This window comes from Pipistrellus hanaki, assembly GCF_964339955.1.
Source record: "Pipistrellus hanaki genome assembly, chromosome: 5".
Lineage (NCBI taxonomy): Eukaryota > Metazoa > Chordata > Mammalia > Chiroptera > Vespertilionidae > Pipistrellus > Pipistrellus hanaki.
In genome coordinates, this window is record NC_140507.1 from 49,964,576 (window position 1) to 49,984,851 (window position 20,276).

Below are 20,276 nucleotides of genomic sequence, written 5' to 3' on the forward strand. Positions count from 1 at the left end.
AGCTCTGTTAGCTGGAGGTTCAGTCTAAGTTGGCTCAACAACAGCCAGCCAGAAATGTAATTGGCAGCTTTTGGAAGTGAGAAGGTCATAGAAGATCTTATAACCTTTATGCACATCCCAAGTACATTGGGAAACAATGGGGAATGAACAGGAAAGACCCAAGAGTGCCGGTGGAACATAAAATATGAGGCAGGCATAAAACTGCATATTGAACATGCTTTCCAACCCACACACATGTACGTATGCAGAGGGGAGAAACCTTAAGGGCTCAAGGTGTTTTCCTAAATGCTATGTTTAATCATAGGCTGACAACTGTGTTATATAGATCAGAGATGACTTCTTGAGAAGCCATTGTCTAAAATATCTAGTATTCAACAATTAAAAAAAAATGAATCATTCAAATAAACAGAAAAATGTAACTGATACTCAGGGGAAAATAGCAGTCAATAAAAACTGACGTAAATTGCCGAAACCGGTTTGGCTCAATGGATAGAGCGTCGGCTTGGGGACTGAGGGGACCCGGGTTCGATTCCGGTCAAGGGCATGTACCTTGGTTGCGGGCATATCCCCAGTGGGGGGTGTGCAAGAGGCAGCTGATCGATGACTCTCTCTCATCGATGTTTCTGACTCTCTATCTCTCTCCCGTCCTCTCTGTACAAAATCAATAAAATATATTAAAAAAAAAAAAAAAAACTGACGTAAATTGTCTCAGATGTTAGATTTAGCAGGCAAAGACCTCAAAGATGCTATTATAAATAGGTTTAAATAATTTAAATAAAAATTAAAAGCATGACAACTACTCAAAAATACAATTATCAAGAGAAATAGAATCTATTAAAAAGTAACTAAATAGGATTCTATAATTGAAAAATACAACAACAAAATGAAAAATTTGTAAGATGGGCTCAGCAATAGATTTGAGAAGGCTAAAGGAAGAAACTGAAACCTGAAGACAGATTAAAAAGAGAGAACTCATGAACATGGACAACAGTGTGGTAATTGTGGGGGTGGGGGCATAGTGGAAGAAGGCATAAAGGAGATAAATGGTAATAAAAAATTAAAATAAAGCATAAAATTATACAAGTAATAAAAGAAAAAAATTCTGCTTTTTTTTTTTTATAGGGGGAAACATATTAAATAGTTTCTGAGACCTCTAGGATAAGATTAACTGTATTATAATAAGTTTAATCCTAGCTGGGTTTTCTCAGTGGATAGAGCATCGGCCCATGGACTCAAGGGTACTTGGTTGAATTCTGGTCAAGGGCATGTACCTGGGTTACAGGCTCCCAGCACTGATTAGAGGCATGTGGGAGGCAACCAATCAATGTGTCTCCCTCCCACATGGGTGCTTCTCTCTGTCTCTCCCTCTCCCTTCTACTCTCTCTAAAAATCAATGGAAAAAAAATATCCTAGGGTGAGGATTAAAAACAAATAAATATAAGTTTAATAGAAATTCTAGAAGGGAAAAAGAGAAAAAAATGTGCAAAAATAATTGAAAATTTGCCAAATTTGGTGAAAAGCATTAATCTACAGATCCAAAATCTTCAATGACCCCAAAGTTTGATAAATACGAAGTGATCCATGACCCTCACACATTTGTGTAAGCCAGCCAGTCTGTGGTATTTGTTAGGGCAGCCCAAGCAAATGGGCTGATATTGCAGATGAAGTGGACACTTCACATACTATGTCATTATATAAATTTCCCCATCCTTACTTAGCCACAGTCATAAAAACAAGAGAATGAAAGCCAAATGAACTGAAATTAAATGTTGGAAGATGAAAGCTAGAAAAAAAGCACCTCCAGTGAATTCATGGACTGATATTTGTAGCATCATCATAACTATAGAGAGTGACCACATTTTTATTACATCTGCATAATTAAAAAAGGAAACAGATAGTCAGAGACTTCCTCCAAATGTTAATGGTGGCACTAAAAGATCCTTAGAAGACCTGGCTATCAGTTTTGGTTGGCCCCTAATCAGTTACCTCATGTCATTCTGGAAAATCAAATTGCCAGTGTTTTTCATTTCTTCATTTCAGTGTGTATTTTCAAAATTTTTACAGTAAAAAAAGTGTTAATTTTTTATTAGAAGTTATTTAAAATAAGGCTTTTATAATAGGTTACCTCTAATACTTTATTATTTACCATTAGAATTTCCCAGTGTCTCATATTTCTTTTACCCTGGAATACTATCTTTTTAAAATCCTCTTTAATCTTTTACCTGCATAATTAAAATTTTATTGTTAAAGTACCTGTTCATATTTTTTAAATTAAGGGAAAATCATGATATGCTTCCCATTAATAACATAAAGCTACATCATGAGAATGCAGCAGAAAATGCAGTGTTGTCTGTGGTTTAAAAAAAAGTATGCTCCCAAGAGCAGGAGGCCCAAATACAGTAGGTCTGCCACTAACTAGTCAGGGAGTATAAAATAATTCACAGTCCATCTCAGGCCAGTTTCTTCATCCTATATAATAAAAGCTTAATATGTTATGTGTCCGGGCTTCCCGTCACCCATTCAACCAGTCAAACCATAATATACTAATGATATGCTAAGGCCACTCAACCACTCGCTATGACGTGCACTGACCACCAGGGGTTATCAGTTGATCAGTGGACCAGTTGTTATAATGTGCACTGACCACCAGGAATAGATGCTCTGACTGGTAGGTTAGCTTGCTGCTGGGGTTCAGCTGATCAGGACTGAGCAAGATGAGCCAGACATGCTCTTGAGTCCTCCCGCAGTCCCTCCCCAGCTGGCCAACTATCCCTCCCTGGCCCCAATCATGCACCGATGGGGTCCCTTGGCCTTGCCTTCACCCTCTCACAATTCGGGACTCCTTCGGGGATGTAGGAGAAGCCGGTTCTGGCCCAATCCTGCAGGCCAGGACAAGGGATTGCACTAGCGCACAAATTCATGCACCAGGCCTCTACTATATACACTGAGTGGCCAGATTATCATGATCTCTGAGCACATAATAATCTTGCCACTCAGTGTATATCCTATATAATAAAAGGCTAATATGTAAATTGTCCCCTCGACCAGGAATTCAAACAGCAGGCAGGCCAGCCAAATGCCCCTGTCCCCTTTCTCTGGCCAGGCTGGCCGGACCCTACACATCCACAAATTCATGTACCGGGCCACTAACATATGAGTGGCAAGATTATTATGCGTTCAGAGATAATAACCTGGCCACTCAGTGTATATAATACATCAGGTACTTTATGTGTTTTTTTAAATTTTGTGGGATTTTTTGGTTTGTTTGTTTTTGTCTAGGGTTGCATAGTCAAAACAGACTTCTCTTCATGATTGTTTTCTGTTCACTGTAACTCAGAAAATAAACTAGAAGTTCTATTTACATGCTGCAAAATTAGAACAACAATGTGTTATTTTCCATACTTTCAGATATGCTATTCTATTGTTATCAGTTTCATTCATTAAATGAATGTCAAGTAAAAATGCTCACGTTTGCATAACTTCCAACTTTTAAGATCAGCCTTTACATGCAGCCTAAAGTTTTATTCTTCCACAAGAAGATTTTCAGATGAAAATCATGTCCCCAGTCACAAATTCTTTTTGTTACCATAGTGATAAGAATAAAGAATTTTAAAAAGACTAAAAATGCCTGAACACATACATGCAATTTTAGAAATTTGACCTACTTGGTGTCATCACTGAAGAAGTTAATCAATAGAATTAACTACATATGCATTAGATGAAATATTCTACTGAATGAAAAAATGCGTAGGTTGCACATCTGGAACTATTATCATAATCAAAGAAGTCATTATGAATGAAGATGACTGACAACCTAAAATGCATAAAATCAGATTCTCTTAAAAATGGAATATATTCCAGAAACAAGTAAAAAAACACCATTAATTTAACTCCATTTTCCATAATTTTTTTTCTTTCCATTATTTATTGAATATTATCATTTTAAATGAAGTTTTCTATGCACCAAAATATTTTTTCTAACAGGTTGGAGCAACAAAATTGGACATATATTTAAAATGATAAAATCATATAGTTTTATTATAATGCCTAAATTTGGGAATCAAAGCTTTCCAAATTTAGGCATTATAATAAAACTATATGATTTTAAACTAAGTTTTCCTTTGAAAATTTTAGTTTTTATGAGCAATTTAATTGACTCAATCATTCACAGAAAACCTACTATAGTTCAAGGCCTTAAGCTAGTTACAAAATATCAGGAGTACTTGCTGTAAAAAATCCTATAATCATTCATTTTTCATAACATTGACTTTTAAAGTATCTCCCATAGTGAAATGGAAAGAGCACTGAACTTCACTTGAAGAGACCAGGAAAAAGTTTCAGCTCTATTAATGAGCTTATAAAAGTCTCTTTCTAAGTCTCAGTTCTCTCATTTGTAAAAATGAGCATAAATGAATGAGTGTATCTACTCCTCTACAGGTCGTTATGATAGTAAAAAGAGATGACATGGGTGTGAATCAATAGATGACATTTAATAAATAACCTTTATAAAAATGAGTCATTATAGCCCAGCCTATGTGACATAGTGGTTGAGCATCTGTCCATGAACCAGAAAATTGTGGTTTGATTCCCGGTCAAGGTACATGCCTGGGTGCAGGCTTTATCTCCCAGTGGGGGTGGAGGGGGGTGCAGGAGGCAGCTGATCCATAATTCTCTCTCATCACTAATATCTCTATTTCTTTCTCCCTCTTCCTTCCTCTCTATGTAATCAATAAAAACATTTTTAAATGAGTCATTATATAATTAGGTTCAATATTTTTAATACCTTCAAAATGTTATTAAAATTTATTTTTAATTAAGTATAGTTAAAATTATTTAAGAATAACAGTAGCAAAGATTTATTGAGCACTTATAATAGAAAACACATTTCCCATGAATTATTTTATTTAAACCACTCAACAGCCCAATGACTAAGATAGTATTACCTTCCTTTTATTGTTGAGCAAAATAAGGCTTATCAAAGATAAATTATCCAAAGACATTATGCAATGTCTTTATCACCAGGAAAAACTAGTAAATGGTGGAGCCAGGAATTAAACCCAGGAAAGCTAATTTCAAAGCCATGCTCCAGATCTAAGCCTTTATGATATACTCCCAAATAACAAGCAGAGAAAATATATCTATAAAACTTAATTTAAAAAGAAAAGCTTGTATTTCAATTACTAACAATAATCAGTATGTTTCTAAAATGCTTAATTCAATTTTGCTATATTTAACTTTTTCATTTTATTATTATTCATTATAAAATAGAAATAGTTTAAATATACAACAGTAAATACATTATAGATGATCCATATGACAGATTATTATAAGGCATTTATAGCTTGGAAACTTATGAGTATTTCTAAGCAAAAAAGGACAGATTTTCAAACACATAAAAAATAATCTCAATTTTCATAAAACAATGTCTTATGCACAGAAAAATATGGATAGACTTCAACTGTCAGTAATTGCTATTTCTTAGCAATTTTATCTTTTCGTATCACAAATTTTCTATAATAAACATGCAATGTCTTTATCACCAGGAAAAAAAAGTTACTTGAACAAACCACCTAATCATGACCACGGAAGCACAAAGTGATTTGGATGCTTCTGCTCGACTGTGAACAAATGTTCATTAAGAGTCTAGAAAAGCATTCTACATCCGAGGGATACAGTACAGCCAAGCAAAGTCCACAGGTAAAGTATTAGGTAAATTTACACTAAGAACCAATGAAAGAAGAGAACTTCAACCCTCTAATGCCTCTTCAGCCTTGTCACTCTGACCTGAATCACACCTTCCTATGAGCACGTGAGCCCTATTCTTCCGTTTAAAAAAAAATCATCATACCTTTGTTTACCTTTCCCCCACCCCCCTCAATTAAGTTGTGGATACCTCTGTGCATCCTCTCTGTGGTAGCAAGCCATATCATTAGTATGAACATAGAAAGAAAAGTTGAGAATTATCTCAAGGAGTTAAGGAAAATTCATAGTGTTTTTCACATCTCAATGACAATTTTATACCCCATTACTAGTGTTTGCTAGTAGAGAAGGGAGAAATGTCACTCCACTTAGTCTCATACAACACAACCTGTTCCTTTACTTATTTTCTAACTATAAAATTCTATTACGTTGAACTATTATATTACTATAAAAACGATGACATTGAAATAGTTTACACTGTGTAAACATTTATGTTCATTGGTACCAACTATAACTATCTATGAGAAAGCTTATTAGCATCATTATTTAAAATACAGTGGTTTAAAATACGCTCAGATGGAGCTTATAGCAAAAGATATATTAAAAGCTTAAAGAGCAAAATTCACCTCTTCCGTCCACCCAAGAAAGTTCATTGTATGAACGTCTTTTAAACTTTAAATCTGTTTTTTCATATATATATTAAAATCAGATAAAAAATAAGTTTGAGAAAAATGGTGTATACGTTTAATAAAAGAGAGGGAAGGGAGGAAAGAACAAGGGAGGAGATAGACAAAAAGAAAAAAAGAGAAAAGACAAAGAAAAGAGGGGGCGGTGGGGAGCGGGGGGCGGGGTGGACAATGGAGAAACGACTTGCCTGTATGGACCAGGTCCCACACCTGCTCAGTTTGCTGCATTGTTGGGTAATGACCACAGTCACTGAAGAACTTAAGGAGCTCACTTCTTTCTAATCCTTGCCAATCTTCTCTCTTAGCAAACATCGTTTCATAGACTAAAAAAGAGGGGCGGGGGGGAGAGCGAAGAAAATATTTTCTTTACAAGTAATATATCAATTACAAACCACCTAAAAGTTTCATCTGGATTTGAAGGAAATTTAACCCCAGTTTTATTTGTAGTATGTGTAGTGCTAAGCCTCCATTCTTAGAGAAACATTGTGTCAACCTCCTACAGACGGTTAGAAGGAAGATAATTTTGGATTTGCTTCCCCAAAGAGAACACTGGTGTCCTTTGGCCTGGTTTACATGACAGTTGTCTACAGACCCTTCATAGATGAATGCTCAAACTTTATCATAAGACACAGCTTCCAGGTCAGCATTTCTGGGAGGGGGTGTGGGGAGGAAGGGCCTGACTTCTGCTGACTCACTTCAGTATTCATTGCTTATTAGGTCCCCTGATTTTTTTCAGCTTTTTTTTTTTTTTTTTTTTTTTTTTTTACTTCTACACATTCTAACTATTTTAATTTCTGATTCTACTTTGAACTGATATTCTACTTCTGATTTGGCCCCTAAGTGGAATGATGTGTACTTTTTTGCTGTCTTCCTGTATTCTTACTTCCTAGTTTAAGGTACTTGGCTATTGCTAGTTCAGGCCTACCACAGAAAACCACTCACCTATCTCCCATACATGGCATGATTCAGGGGTTAGATAAGGACCAAGAGATTGACACATACATTTTGTAAGTGTGGTTTTCCATAAACATTTTATTTTTCTTTTCGAAATGGTGATAGACTCCATTCTTAGGTTTCTGGATTAGCCCAAGAAGCTAATTGTTAACTAGTGTTTACAGGATGATGGGTTTTGATTCAGAGTAGGTTTAGCTCTGAAAATGTGCACTCTGGATGCCTGGATGACAAAGGTACCAGAGAGGTTTCTAACAAAAGTTAATGTGTCATCTTGGCACTCAACATATGGACTTCAACTTTCTGTACCTTCATTCATTCATTCATTTGAGGTGGACAGTCATGAGACATTGACAAATTCAAGCAGTATTTAGTGATTGCCTAAATGAGTAGCTATTACAGATCCTGAATCACAGCAGCAAGTTCATAGTTGATATATCTATGACTTTTCCTCTCATTTCAAATAAGCTAACTAGAGCAGTTGCTATTGATGCTTCATTCCATATAGCCTTGTGCCTTACATTTCTGTGCATGCAGACCTGACTTTTCATTGCTAGCATCTGTACTTCATGGCCTAAGGGCTCCCTCTGGCTGCTGGACTCTGCTCTGCCCACCTGAGGAGCAAGGCAGAAGTTCCAGGAAATTGAGCTTCTCACTGGAGCAGCCCCACAACCACTGACTGGAGTAGTTGAAGGACAAAGACCCCGTAGGTGAGGCAAGTTGGCTGCACTGTTCTCTAGAGGAATTAAGCTCCAGTTGCCCACATGATAATCTGCTTAATAAAAGTCTTTTTTTTTTTTTTTTTTTTTTTTACTTCCATCCCTTCCCTGTCTCACTTCCCCATTCTACTAACAGTATTTCCTGGAATCAACTCACAAATAAGTTTGTTGTACTTGAATTCTTGTCTCAGGGTCTGATTCTAGAGAAAGCCAAACTAACACAAGGAACATCACTTTTTATTTTTATGTTAAAGTAAATATATTTCTCCTTGAGGTAACATATGCCTTTATTAGTTTTTCCTTGTATTAATCCATTTTATATGTCTCACACTAGATCAGACTGATGCACATATTAACATTATGGTTTTTAATTCTATTAATAGAGAATGATGTCTTTAACCTGGAATTAGGCCCCCAAAACAAACATTTGGCAACATACTAGCAGAATTAATATTCCACATAGGTGAAATGAGGGTCCATATAAAACTTAAATCATGACAATTAATGAAATTTTCTGCTCACTAAAAGATACTTAAAAGGTGCTTGGCCATCTGTCAGATATCAAATATCAACCTAACTGGCAACCAGAATATGGAAAGAATGGAGAATTTTCTAAAGAACATGAAGACAGATGACAACTTGAAAATTCTATGGACTCTTGAGTTACTTTAGACCTCAATGCAAATGGATGCTTTGGAATCATTCCTTCAGCTAATGTTCTTGTATTGTTTAGATCCTATGCTGGACAGAGCACCCTTGATGTCAACTTGACTTCTTGACATTCTTGCCTCATGTCAACCTATCCTCAAAAAATCCTCCAGGGTGATGTGTTCAGATATAAACTGAGCCACAGTCCTTGGTTCACGACTCAGTCAAGGTAAAATCCAGGGGTCTATAAAGCCTGATACAACCAGTGTCCCACTCCCTACTACCTCTCCAGTTTCAGTTTGCTCTGCTCTGGCTCACAAACTCTATCCATTAGTCCTCTGGCTTCATCCCACAGTAACTGCATCCAACTTCCAGTCTTTATCCTTCTTCTCCCTCTGCCGGGAGCATTTTTTCCTCCCTCATTTTCTTTAAGATGTTTCCCAAATTCTCAGCTAGAAACTACCAGAGTCCAGATTGGAAAATATAACCACATTTGTTTTTTTTTTATGTGTAGTCTCCCCGCTCCCCTCAAATTGAAAAGGTTATATTTAGATGCAAAAAATATATATATATTATAATCTGCAGTTATAAGCCAAGGAGGAGAAATAATGGAAAGAAAGTAAAATGAAGAAAAATGAGCAAAACTATAAAATTAAAAATGAGTTTAGTGACAAAATTTGGGGGAATAAAGGTAAGACAGAGTAAAAATAGTGGGGGCATTTAGATAAAGAATATGTGATTTTAAAGTCAGTAGCTAAACATAAAGTGAGTGGAAAAGACGTCAGTGTAATAACTGTAAGGTACTATTTTAATAAAGATTAATATATCTGTACATTCATACTAGACTATGGAATATAAAATTATTATCCATAAAAGAGTATTACTCAGAAATATCTTCATTACTTACATTTTTTTCTATCCATCCATTCTTCTAGCTCTCCAAAATCTGTAATTTGTCTTGTCCTCAAAAGACCAAGTCGATGTTTAATACGATAGATTAGTCTGTGATACATGTTTATAACTGCTCTCAAACTTGGTCCATGATACATAGCCTATAAAATAACAACAAGACCAGTAAAGATCCTTATATATTTCTTTTTTTTTAATATATTTTATTAATTTTTTACAGAGAGGAAGAGAGAGGAATAGAGAGTTAGAAATATTGATGAGAGAGAAACATCGATCAGCTGACTCCTGCATGCCCCCTACTGGGATCATGCCCACAACCAAGGTACATGCCCTTGACCAGAATCGAACCAGGAACCTTTCAGTCCACAGGCCGACGCTCTATCCACTCAGCCAAACCTGTTTCTGCAAGATCCTTATATATTTCTGCCTCTTATATTTAACTAGTGGCCTGGTGCATGAACTCGTACACATTGAAAGGAAATTAATTAGAAGAAATATTTTAATATTGCTATTCACCCTTTATATTAGAAATATCAATCAAATTCACAATAGACAATGACAGATGGAAACATATGCATGTGATTGGCGCCAGTAAGAGCTTTATATAGAGATAAACTTGCTTAATTAGACCTGCTTTCTGATTTAACTAAATTTTTTCCAGCCCAGTGAAGCACTCCAAATTCTCTTTCATGTAATTGTCAGCAACAGAGCAATAAATATCAATGCAAAGCAGATTATTTTGTAGACCACATAGGGAGAACAAAGGGTAAAATATTTAACTGAAGCAGTGTTTGACTATATTCTGCACACTGAGAAAACGTGAAGTCATTTTCCAGGTCCACCAGTTCTTACTTCTTTTCAGTCAGGTCAAGTTTCAAAGGTTTCTAAATATCTGTTTTCAAGCTAATACAAAGAAAATAGGATTCCCCAGTCTCCTATCTACTCCAGGACTTCTGTGAGGATCAAATGAGATGAGGCACGGAAAAATGCTTCACAGACATTTGGTGAAATGTTTGAACCTCGCTATAAAGCAAATCGTGTTCCTGGGCTGAAGAAACTACAAGAAAGCTAGTCATTGATAGGGAGAGGAAGCCTGGCATTGCTACGTGACATCATTATCCAGCATCCACAGCAACCATTTCTGGGCTGGGCTGGGCTGGATTGTGGGCCTCATTTCATGCTATGGGGTCTCCACAGCATCAGCTGCAATTTGGTGGGCTGTTGCTCTGGGGTGGTGGCGGGGCCTGCATTCCACTTGAGGGAAGTCAAGTATTGTTTTGTGAGTGCCAGGTCCACAATGTGATTTTTCTGCAAATAGCCAGTGCACATCACAGTAGCTCCTGCGTTGAGCATTTGCCCCCTGGTGGTCAGTGCACATCAATCATAGTGACTGGTCAGACAGACACTTAGCATATTAGCCCATATATATATATATATATATATATATATATATATATATATATATATATATATGTTTGAATTTGTCCCTTTCATTTCACTCAGTTTCTTAGCTTACAGATGCATTTATTGTTTCTTGCCTATGTTGGTTAAATACATGTATTATACAGTGAGGTAATCTCTGAAGTTCACAGAATTTCATTGAATTTGTTTTCATATTTTTGTACTTCCCACAGAATAGAGATTTCAGTGATGGATACTTTAATAGTAGCCTCATAGGGTGATGTCCAAATTTCTATAATATGTAGCCTACCCAGCCAGAAGAAGAAATCTGAACATCACCCTATGAGGCTACTATTAAAGTTTTATTAAAGCATTATTCTGTAATGAACAATTTTTACCGAAGTTATACACTCTGGGTCTTCAAATTCTTATATTTTCTTCCTTTTAAAAACTGCATATTCATGTCTTTTACCTAGTTTTCAAGGGACTTTTTTCAGATTATTCATGCTGATATCTAAAAACTCCATTTTAAAAAGTATCTCTTTTTAGCATATGTGCAAATTATCTTTAGTTTATCTTTCATCTGTGACTATATTTTTCTGCATATTAATTTTCTACACTAATACTTTAAAAAAATAAAATATTCATCTATTTTAGGAATTTTTTCTAAGTAGCCAGTTCCATTTTTATTTATCAATGCAGTTATTTTCACATTTTACATTTTCTAGCTCATTAATTTTTCTACCTATCATCATTAATTCCCCTTTTAGCCTATTTTCTCTGTTCTAAACTTTGATTTTCACTATTTTGTAAGAATGTATTTAAAGGTCATGGATTTCCCTGAGTCAGCTTTCCTTTGATGTGCTTTGCATACCATTTTACAAGTGAATAAAACTGAAGTATAAAATCTTTAAATAACTTTTCTAAGGTCCCATAGCTGGTAAGTTGCAGAATTAGTTTTGAAATGAAACTAATTAAAAGAGCCCACAGTTTTAATTATACACTATATTCCTCATAATTTACTTACACTTAGTATGCCTTACCCATTCTGTGAACTTTTGTTCTGACTTCTTTCCTAGTATATTTCTTTTTATAACGCTTATGCTTGTTCTTGCTTTTGTCATTTATTTTGTTCCATGTGATTCTTTAAGGTTATTTTTATAATTTTATTTTTTTTTTTTACCTTTGCTTAAATTTGTGATTCTTCTCGGGAATTTTTAAATGTTAGGCTCAACCAACTAGTTATCAATAGTATCAATGAAATATGCTTAATTTGCTTGAATGAAAAAAATAATTGGCATAATGTCACCACTTTCCTCTTCTCCTTTTCCCTTCCATCTGAATGCCAACAGAATCCAGGCAGATCCTTCATGTTTGCTAATGTCTTTCAACTCATAATAACATTTTCTATGTTTATTTTAATCTGCCTTTTGTTCAACACATTCATTAAAAAATTAATAATAATTTGTCAGACATTATTGGAATATTCCCCACCCTATAAATCTTAGTGGAAGGCAAAAACCTCCTATAGTTGGAAGCTACAAATCAGATGCTCATGACCCAAGCTTGCTCTGTTGCTAGGATGCAGACACGTGATGAAACTTCATCCATTACCTACACCAAATGCACATTTTGAATCAAAATGAATAATGCTTTTAAAAGCAAAATAGTGGGAAGTCTATTTGTGTAGTAGAGCAACCATGGCTGCAATATCCATTTTCCAAGGGCAGGATTTGTGGAGGCCAGAATACCTCAGATTCAGTATCTACATGAGGCTCTTTCTATGCAGGATTTGGCTGGAGCCCTGGGAGCTACATGCATTAGATCTTATTTCTGAGTTTAGTTCTCAGTCCTCTGCCCAATATCCTTCTCAATTATCTTCCTGCTTAAAGCTGTCACTAGGTTTCTTTTGGTTATAATTGAGAATCAAGCAATGTTTTAAATTAGAACAGGAGCCAAAAGGTCCCAGCTTGGAGTGTGCTGCTTAGACAGATGATGCCATTTGCAGAGAGAGCAGGAGCTTTGGACAGACACCAAAGCCAATTTTAGCATCTTTCCCTCTGAATTTAACAAATATTCTTTGGGGTACATAACTTATTTTATGAGGAAAACCTTCTCAGATCTGAGGCATTCGGAAGATTAGGCAGGGGGTGTTTATGGTTAAGAAGCTGTGGTTCTTATTCTAGCATGCCTCTCTGTCAGGCTTCTGCATGGAAATATGCCTCAGCTATGATGTTGTGGACACCTCAGGATAAAATATTTATATTTCCATGCATTTCCCAAGTCATAAATTATCTAAAATACTTGAAATCTGTAACAGCAATATTGAAATAGAAAAGTCTCCTTGGAAATTACTGATTAGAATTTTTTCTAATCCCTGTTAGTAGTTTTAAAGGATAAATGTATCATCCTTATCACACCACAACATGAAAAATAAAAAATAAAATGTTTTACAGTAGGTATTTTCAGCCTGCCTTTTGTCTGTTTAAAAATATGTAAAGAATTACTTGCTTATTTAGAGGATTCCATTACCATATAACACTCAGTGGGATTTCATTTATTTTATTTTCTAGCAACAATAGCCCCTTTATATGTTTATTAGCCACTTATGTTTCTCCTGCTATAAAGTACTGTGTCATGTGTTCTGCCTATTTTTTTCTATTATTACGATGGTTTTTATCAGTGTGTAAGACAGATGTTTGCATATAACCCTTGTGCAATATTTCAGCAAATATTTCCCCACAGTTTAACTTCTTTAAAAATGTTATTGACCTATAAGTAGATATCTTGACCATACTCATTGATTGAAGTCTACACTTATCTAAACAAATATGTAAGACAATATCCCAAAGGATCTTTATCCAAAACCTTATAAAAAAAAAAAACAGAAAGGAAAAGGTTTTAAAGTGACTAAACCTATATACAATGAAATAAAATATTTTGAGTAGTAATCTTAAGTGCATACACATAAACACACATTTAATAATTATGCAAAACACAAATACCATTACAGATTATTTTTTTATTTACTTCCCCACCCACAGAAGAATTAGTGAAGCCCTTAGCCACAATGTAGCTATAGGACATGTCTCTCTCCTGTTTTGTTTTTTGTTGTTGTTGTTGTTGTTGTTTGTTTGTTTGTTTTGTTTTTCAGGCCTCTTCTATGTGCCCCCTAATCATGGTCAGACTGATGACTTTTATTACTTTCTGAAGCACATACTCAATCATTCCTTATCTAATTTATTAGTATAAAGACTAACTACACATTTTTGATCATCTGTGTCACTGAATCTTATTTTCTTCCAATGCACATTGTAAAACCTATGCAGTCACTCCTGATGGCCATGGAATTGGTGCCTCTACATGAATGCACCTGTGGTGATCTCCATGTCGGCTCCCTGAGGTGAGCATACCCCAGTTAGATCTATAGGGTCAGAAGGGAGTTTAATCTAGCCTCAGCTTTTTAAAAAAGTACATGTTTTTATTGTTTTGAGAGAGAGGGGAGGAGAGGTTGAGAGAGAGAAACATCGATTGGCTGCCTCCTGCACAGCACCAATGTGGGATCGAGCCTGTAACCTGAGCATGTGTTCTGAACAAGATTCATATTGGTGTCTTCTCAATGCATGGGACTACCCTGAACCAACTGAGCCACACTATCCAGGACTGGCCTCAGATTTTGACAGAACAATTCAATGCCCATGTTGAGCTTGATTTGAAAAAAAGAATCCACCATTTTGCAATGATTATTGGCTACTATTGATACTAGAATGTCTAATATTTTTAAATTTCTGGAGCCATGTCAACTTAGGTCTGTTTGATTCCCAAAATTTGAGTTTGCCACTAGCTAGATGTGTAACTTTATACAAGACATACTCTCTCTGTCTTACTTTTCATAATTACTAAAGATAATTATACAAGCAGGAGGAATAGCACCACTTCAACTTCGGCCTGGGTTCTTAAAGTGGGCTGGAAATTCATCTGTGTTTTACTAGTCATCTCTCTGCCACTTTCTATAGAAAGTTAATTTCAACAAATGCTCACACTCACCATCCATATGCTCACAGAGAATAAATGGATAGCAAGGGAGAAACAAAATTAGTGCAAATTGGTGGCTTTAAAGTAAAAGTAGTCCCAGAACTGCTTTTTGGTTAAAGATAAGCCAGAACTTTTGTTCAGAGTCTCCAGCTTGACACAATCAGTAAAGTAGATTATTCATAACATTTTCTTAATCCAAAGAAGGCAGATAGAACATTATTGAAAAAATCATGGATTTATTGACCAGATGATTACTCAAAATTTTCCTTACTTGAATCTACATTAGATATATTATAAACACCTCATGATATTTAACATATGCTTTACCTTGGTCAATAATCTCCGGTATCTTCTGCGTTCTAGCCATCCTCTGACATAAGCCTGCATGACGGTGAGCATTTTAATCATTTTTTTGGTGATTATAGATTTGGTCCTTCCCCGGAATACTTGGAAAATTTCTATGTGTGGTCCAATTCTCTTAACTTTGCTGTCAAGTTTACTGGTTTTACTTATAGTAGTAGGTGCCCTAAAAATAAAATACAAAATGTTTTATTAGAGTTAGTTAAAAAAAAAACACTTTTGAAAAGTCTTAAATTCATTTCACTGGTAAGTGTATTGAAATAAGAAAAACGTCATGTGAGGTGTACACAGAATTTATACACATTACTTAAACCTGTCAATGGGTTAGTGAACGCGCCAGAATCAATATAGCTTGTATAAAATTAACCTTCTGGAAAAAGAAAACTTAAAATAAAGTGAGTTTCTCAAAGCTTATTCACAACTATTCAAAAGAGATAAATAGAATCCAAGGGAAATAGTATTTTCATATGACAAGACAAATTAGTCAAAATAATTATACTGTCCCAGAAGCTATTAAGCTAAAGACTACTTCATATTGATATGGTAGTGCTACTCTACTTAGCAACCTTCTGAAAATTAATTTCATTTTCCAAATACCACCAATTGAGTGGTATTGGTAGGGTCACAGACTATAGGATCGAAGAAGTGAGGGATCATACTGGAAACGAGGACAAGCCCTGCAGTACTGATATTGACAGTCCCTGCAGTGACAAGAACATATGAAAAAAACTGCTGTCTTTCTTTCACAGATGCTCACTCTGTAACTTGAGTATTCCTGCACCTTCATTTTTCTTTTGTATATCTGTTGAATTTTTTTATATAGCAGTCAGTTTTTCAATGTCTTCCAAAGTCCAGTTTCATTGTAATGTAAATACAAAAGGTTTTTTTTATTATTCTTTTTAATTGCTTTTGATTCTGCAACTTGTCACAGCTGATGTTCCAATGAGACTGCCTGGTGAACTTCACCAGAGCTGAGACTTGCCCTAAAGTGCACTGCCTAGAGACTTCCGAGTCCCAGGTCCAACTTTCATAATCCCCACAGTGAAAGGCACTGACTCTGTTTCTGCTTTTTTCTCCCCCTCTGAGTCTGTTTTGTTATCTTCATTAAGCTGATTCTTAATGCATCTTGTTCGGTTTTATACAAAGCCATTATATTTCTTCACTTAGTGACAGAAATGTTGGAGGTCTGATTTTGATGGTTTGACTCATCTAGTCTCTTTTGGGCGATATATTTCAGGGAATCCCACATCAGTCTTTTTCATTATCTTTTCAATTGGTTTGCCTTGCAGTTTGCGGCATGTTCTGAAATACCCTATATCATGTTGTTTGAATACCAGTATAGCTAAAATCATTCAAGAGATAATTTTGGGCTCACTACAATGATGTCAGCTGCAAGTCATGAGATATTCCTAATAAGCATTTCTTGGAGATCCTTTTCGTCTGCTTAACCTTCCTACTCCCAAGTAGTGACATTGCTCAGGCACTAAAAATTGTATTCCATATGATGTTGAACCTATTGCTAAAGATGTAGTATTTAGACTGTTGGTTTCTTTGTGCTTGTATATATAAATGAAAAATGTCCTTGTTCTTGCCTTGTACAGTTTCTAGTAAATGTAACTCTTTTGTACCTATGGCTTCTTCCCATCATTCTCTCTCTCTAAAAAAAAAAAAAACACAAAAACAAACAAACAAAAAAACTTCTGTAGATTAATGAGTAAAAAATATATTTTGGCCCTAACTGGTTTGGCTCAGTGGATAGAGCGCCGGCCTGTGGACTAAAGGGTCCCAAGTTCAATTCTAGTCAAGGGCACATACCTTGGATGCAAGCACATACCCAGTAGGGAATGTGCAGGAAGCAGCTGATTGATGTTTACCTCTCATCAATGTTTCTAACTCTCTATCCCTCTCCCTTTCTCTTTTTAAAAAGTCAATAAAAATATATTAAACAATATAGAGATATATATTGTTCTCTGGAGACATATCTTATTTAAATAGACAAAACTATCAGAAAAAAAAAGAAAAATGAAGAAGAGTTTTCTGTCTATATTAAGACTAGAGACCCAGTGCATGAAAATTCATGCACTCGGGGGATAGGAGGGAGAGGAATCAGCCCAGCCTGTGCCCTTTTGTAACCTGGGAGCACTTGTGGGATTTCCGACTGATGGCTTAGGCCCACTACCCAGGGAGAGTGGGCCTAAGCCATCTGTCAGACATCCTTAGCGCTAGAGCAGAGGTGGGAGAGGCTCCCGCCACTGCCGCTGAGCATGCCAGCCACGAGCCTGGCTTCTGGCTGAGCTGCACTCCCCCTGTGGGAGTGCACTGACTACCAGGGGACAGTTCCTGCATTAAACATCTGCCCACTGGTGGTCAGTGCACATTATAGTGACCAGTAGTTTCGCCATTCAGTCAATTTGCATATTACCCTTTTATTATATAGGATTGATATTGAATAGCTTAGAAAAGAAGATGTTCTGATTTCTAAGAGGATTTTTGCTTGGTTAATATACCAATTTTTACAAGTGGGCTTTGATGTATGAAATAAACAGAATGGAGATGAAGTGGACATAATTATTTCTGGCTTGTTCAGAACTTCAAGACCTACTATAAAATTTAAAGAATTCTGAGTTCATGGCTTTTTCTTTTGTTCTCAGAGAATAAATAAGAGAAATGTTATTATATAAATGCCCAAATGAGCCAAGTTAACACTCAATGTTATGTTCTCTAACAACGAAGTGTAAATAAATCTTAAAGTGATATGTGTGATAGATTCTAAATTGATGTGTGATGTTTATTTTTGAATCTTCAGCAGTGGTCACAAGAGTTCTGGTCTACTTGAGTATGAATGGCACAGAGTTCTTAGTCATCTATGGAAAAGAGTGTGTGTGTGTGTGTGTGTGTGTGTGTGTGAGAGAGAGAGAGAGAGAGAGAGAGAGAGAGAGAGAGAATTGAAATTAATTATTTTGGTTAAAAGCTATACCAAATATTAAAAAATGAAACTATATTAAGTAAAAATACTAAAAATACAAACACATTTACCAAGTGATGGATGTATTTTGTGGGTTTTTTTTTTTTTATAAATGAAAAATAAAATAACATTATCTTAGGCCTTAGACATATGGATTTTGATCAATGGTACATTTCTAAATAATTAAAAGCTAAAAATAAAGAAAAGGGACATTTGGGGTTGAAGAATCTATACTAATAAAAGGGTAATATGATAATTAGACCAGGTTTACGGGACATCTGACTTCCTTCTGGACAGTTAGGGGACAGTTCGGGGCAACCAGGTTGGCAGGGTATCCGATAAGGGGCAACCAGGCCACCAAGCAGAGGCAGTTAGGGGCAATCAGGCAGGCAGGTGAGCAGTTAGGAGCCAGCAGTCCTGGATTGCAAGAAGGATGTCCCAGTTGGGTCCCAGAATGGAGAGGGTACAGGCCAGCCTGAGGGACCCCTCCTTTGCCATGAACAAATTTCATGCACTCGGCCTCTAGTAACTGATAGATTTAATGGAAAGCGAACTATATTAACAAACAATGGGTTGAAAGAAGCTATAAAATATACCAAATTTTGACAGATCAGGTGTAATGAGCTTAGTTATAAAATAGAGAAGTGCTTATTAATCATTGTTTATACAATATGACATAGGTGATATATAAAAAAAACATAAAATTAAAATTTTATTTACTTTCTCTTATATTGATGAACAGATTTTTGAATACACAGTCTGCTCTTAATTTAACAAAGAAAATATCAGAACCTTCAATATAGTTTTCTAGAACATAAAAGTTCCATATATCACAAAATATTCCTTTTATCATGCTCATGAATCTTTTTTCTTCTGTGTGATCTACTTTTTACAAAAACTGGTATTACAAATATTTTGTTACTTGTGGCTGTTACTTTTTTTATTTACTCAAAAGACTCATATTTTGCCTACTCTTACAATTATTTCCAATATTGTTTTCTCCAAATTCAAGCCCCAGATTAAAAAACAAACTGTTATGTCATTTTAACCTATCTTTTGGGTGTGCCATGTGGTTGCAAGACTGTACAAAGATTTTCTTCTTCACTATTAAAAGGAGGGATGCTAGAAATGACAAGGCATATTTCTCACAGCTGTTATATAAATTAACCAAAGATAGCCCTTGTATATTGGCCCCTTTGTTGTTTACTTCTTAAGTCAGGCTAGGACCATGAGCTCAGAAGTCTGCTGGCTCTAAACTCAAAATCGATGGACATCCAATTATTTTAAACATGGCCCAAATAAGCATATTTAGAGACTGCCTGCTTTGCATATCCCACCAAACTACAACTAACATCTGTTGACATAGGTAACACAAATGCTGGGATTGAAAAGACTGAAAACCATGGGTGTCCTTTGGGATTTTCTTAACCAGAGACTCCCCATCATGCTACTGAATGGCATCACCTAAATATGCAAGCCCATCTCTGACCCTTCTCTCTCCTACTCTCTTCTCATTCTGGGTGGTGGCTCTATGCCATCATCTCTAGATAGTTTGCTGTGAGGGACTTTCCCTCTCATGAAAAGTTATCTATGTGATGCCCAAATAAAGCCTGTTATGTGCTAGTGCCACCTCCTAGCCATATCATTTCCTTGATTAGCCCAGAATCCTTGAACTTATTGGAATGCCCCATGGCTTTATTTCATTCAGCATGATATTTAATAGCTGTCTTATAAGTCCAAAATAGGAAAGGATGTGAGTGATCAAAGAAAAGTTCTGCATCCTTAACTTTAATATATAACAACTAAAATATCCTATAAAATAAAAGGCAAATATGCAAATTGTCCCCTCAGGAGTTCAACCAGGAGACTGGGTGTTCAATTGCTTGCTATGATGTGCGCTGA

The 20,276-nt window shown here is 35.7% G+C and overlaps 1 protein-coding gene across 1 annotated transcript in view; it reads right to left on the bottom strand.

Moving 5' to 3' along the window:
• Positions 1-20,276, bottom strand: part of IQCM (IQ motif containing M) — a gene marked incomplete at both ends in the record, with an annotated part of 144,401 nt that overhangs the window by 104,436 nt on the left and 19,689 nt on the right. Inside the window, 3 exons of the mRNA XM_084885299.1 lie at positions 6,575-6,709; positions 9,612-9,756; positions 15,377-15,575. Of these exons, the coding sequence (XP_084741425.1) occupies positions 6,575-6,709; positions 9,612-9,756; positions 15,377-15,575 (479 nt within the window). The remainder of the gene's footprint in view (positions 1-6,574; positions 6,710-9,611; positions 9,757-15,376; positions 15,576-20,276) is intronic.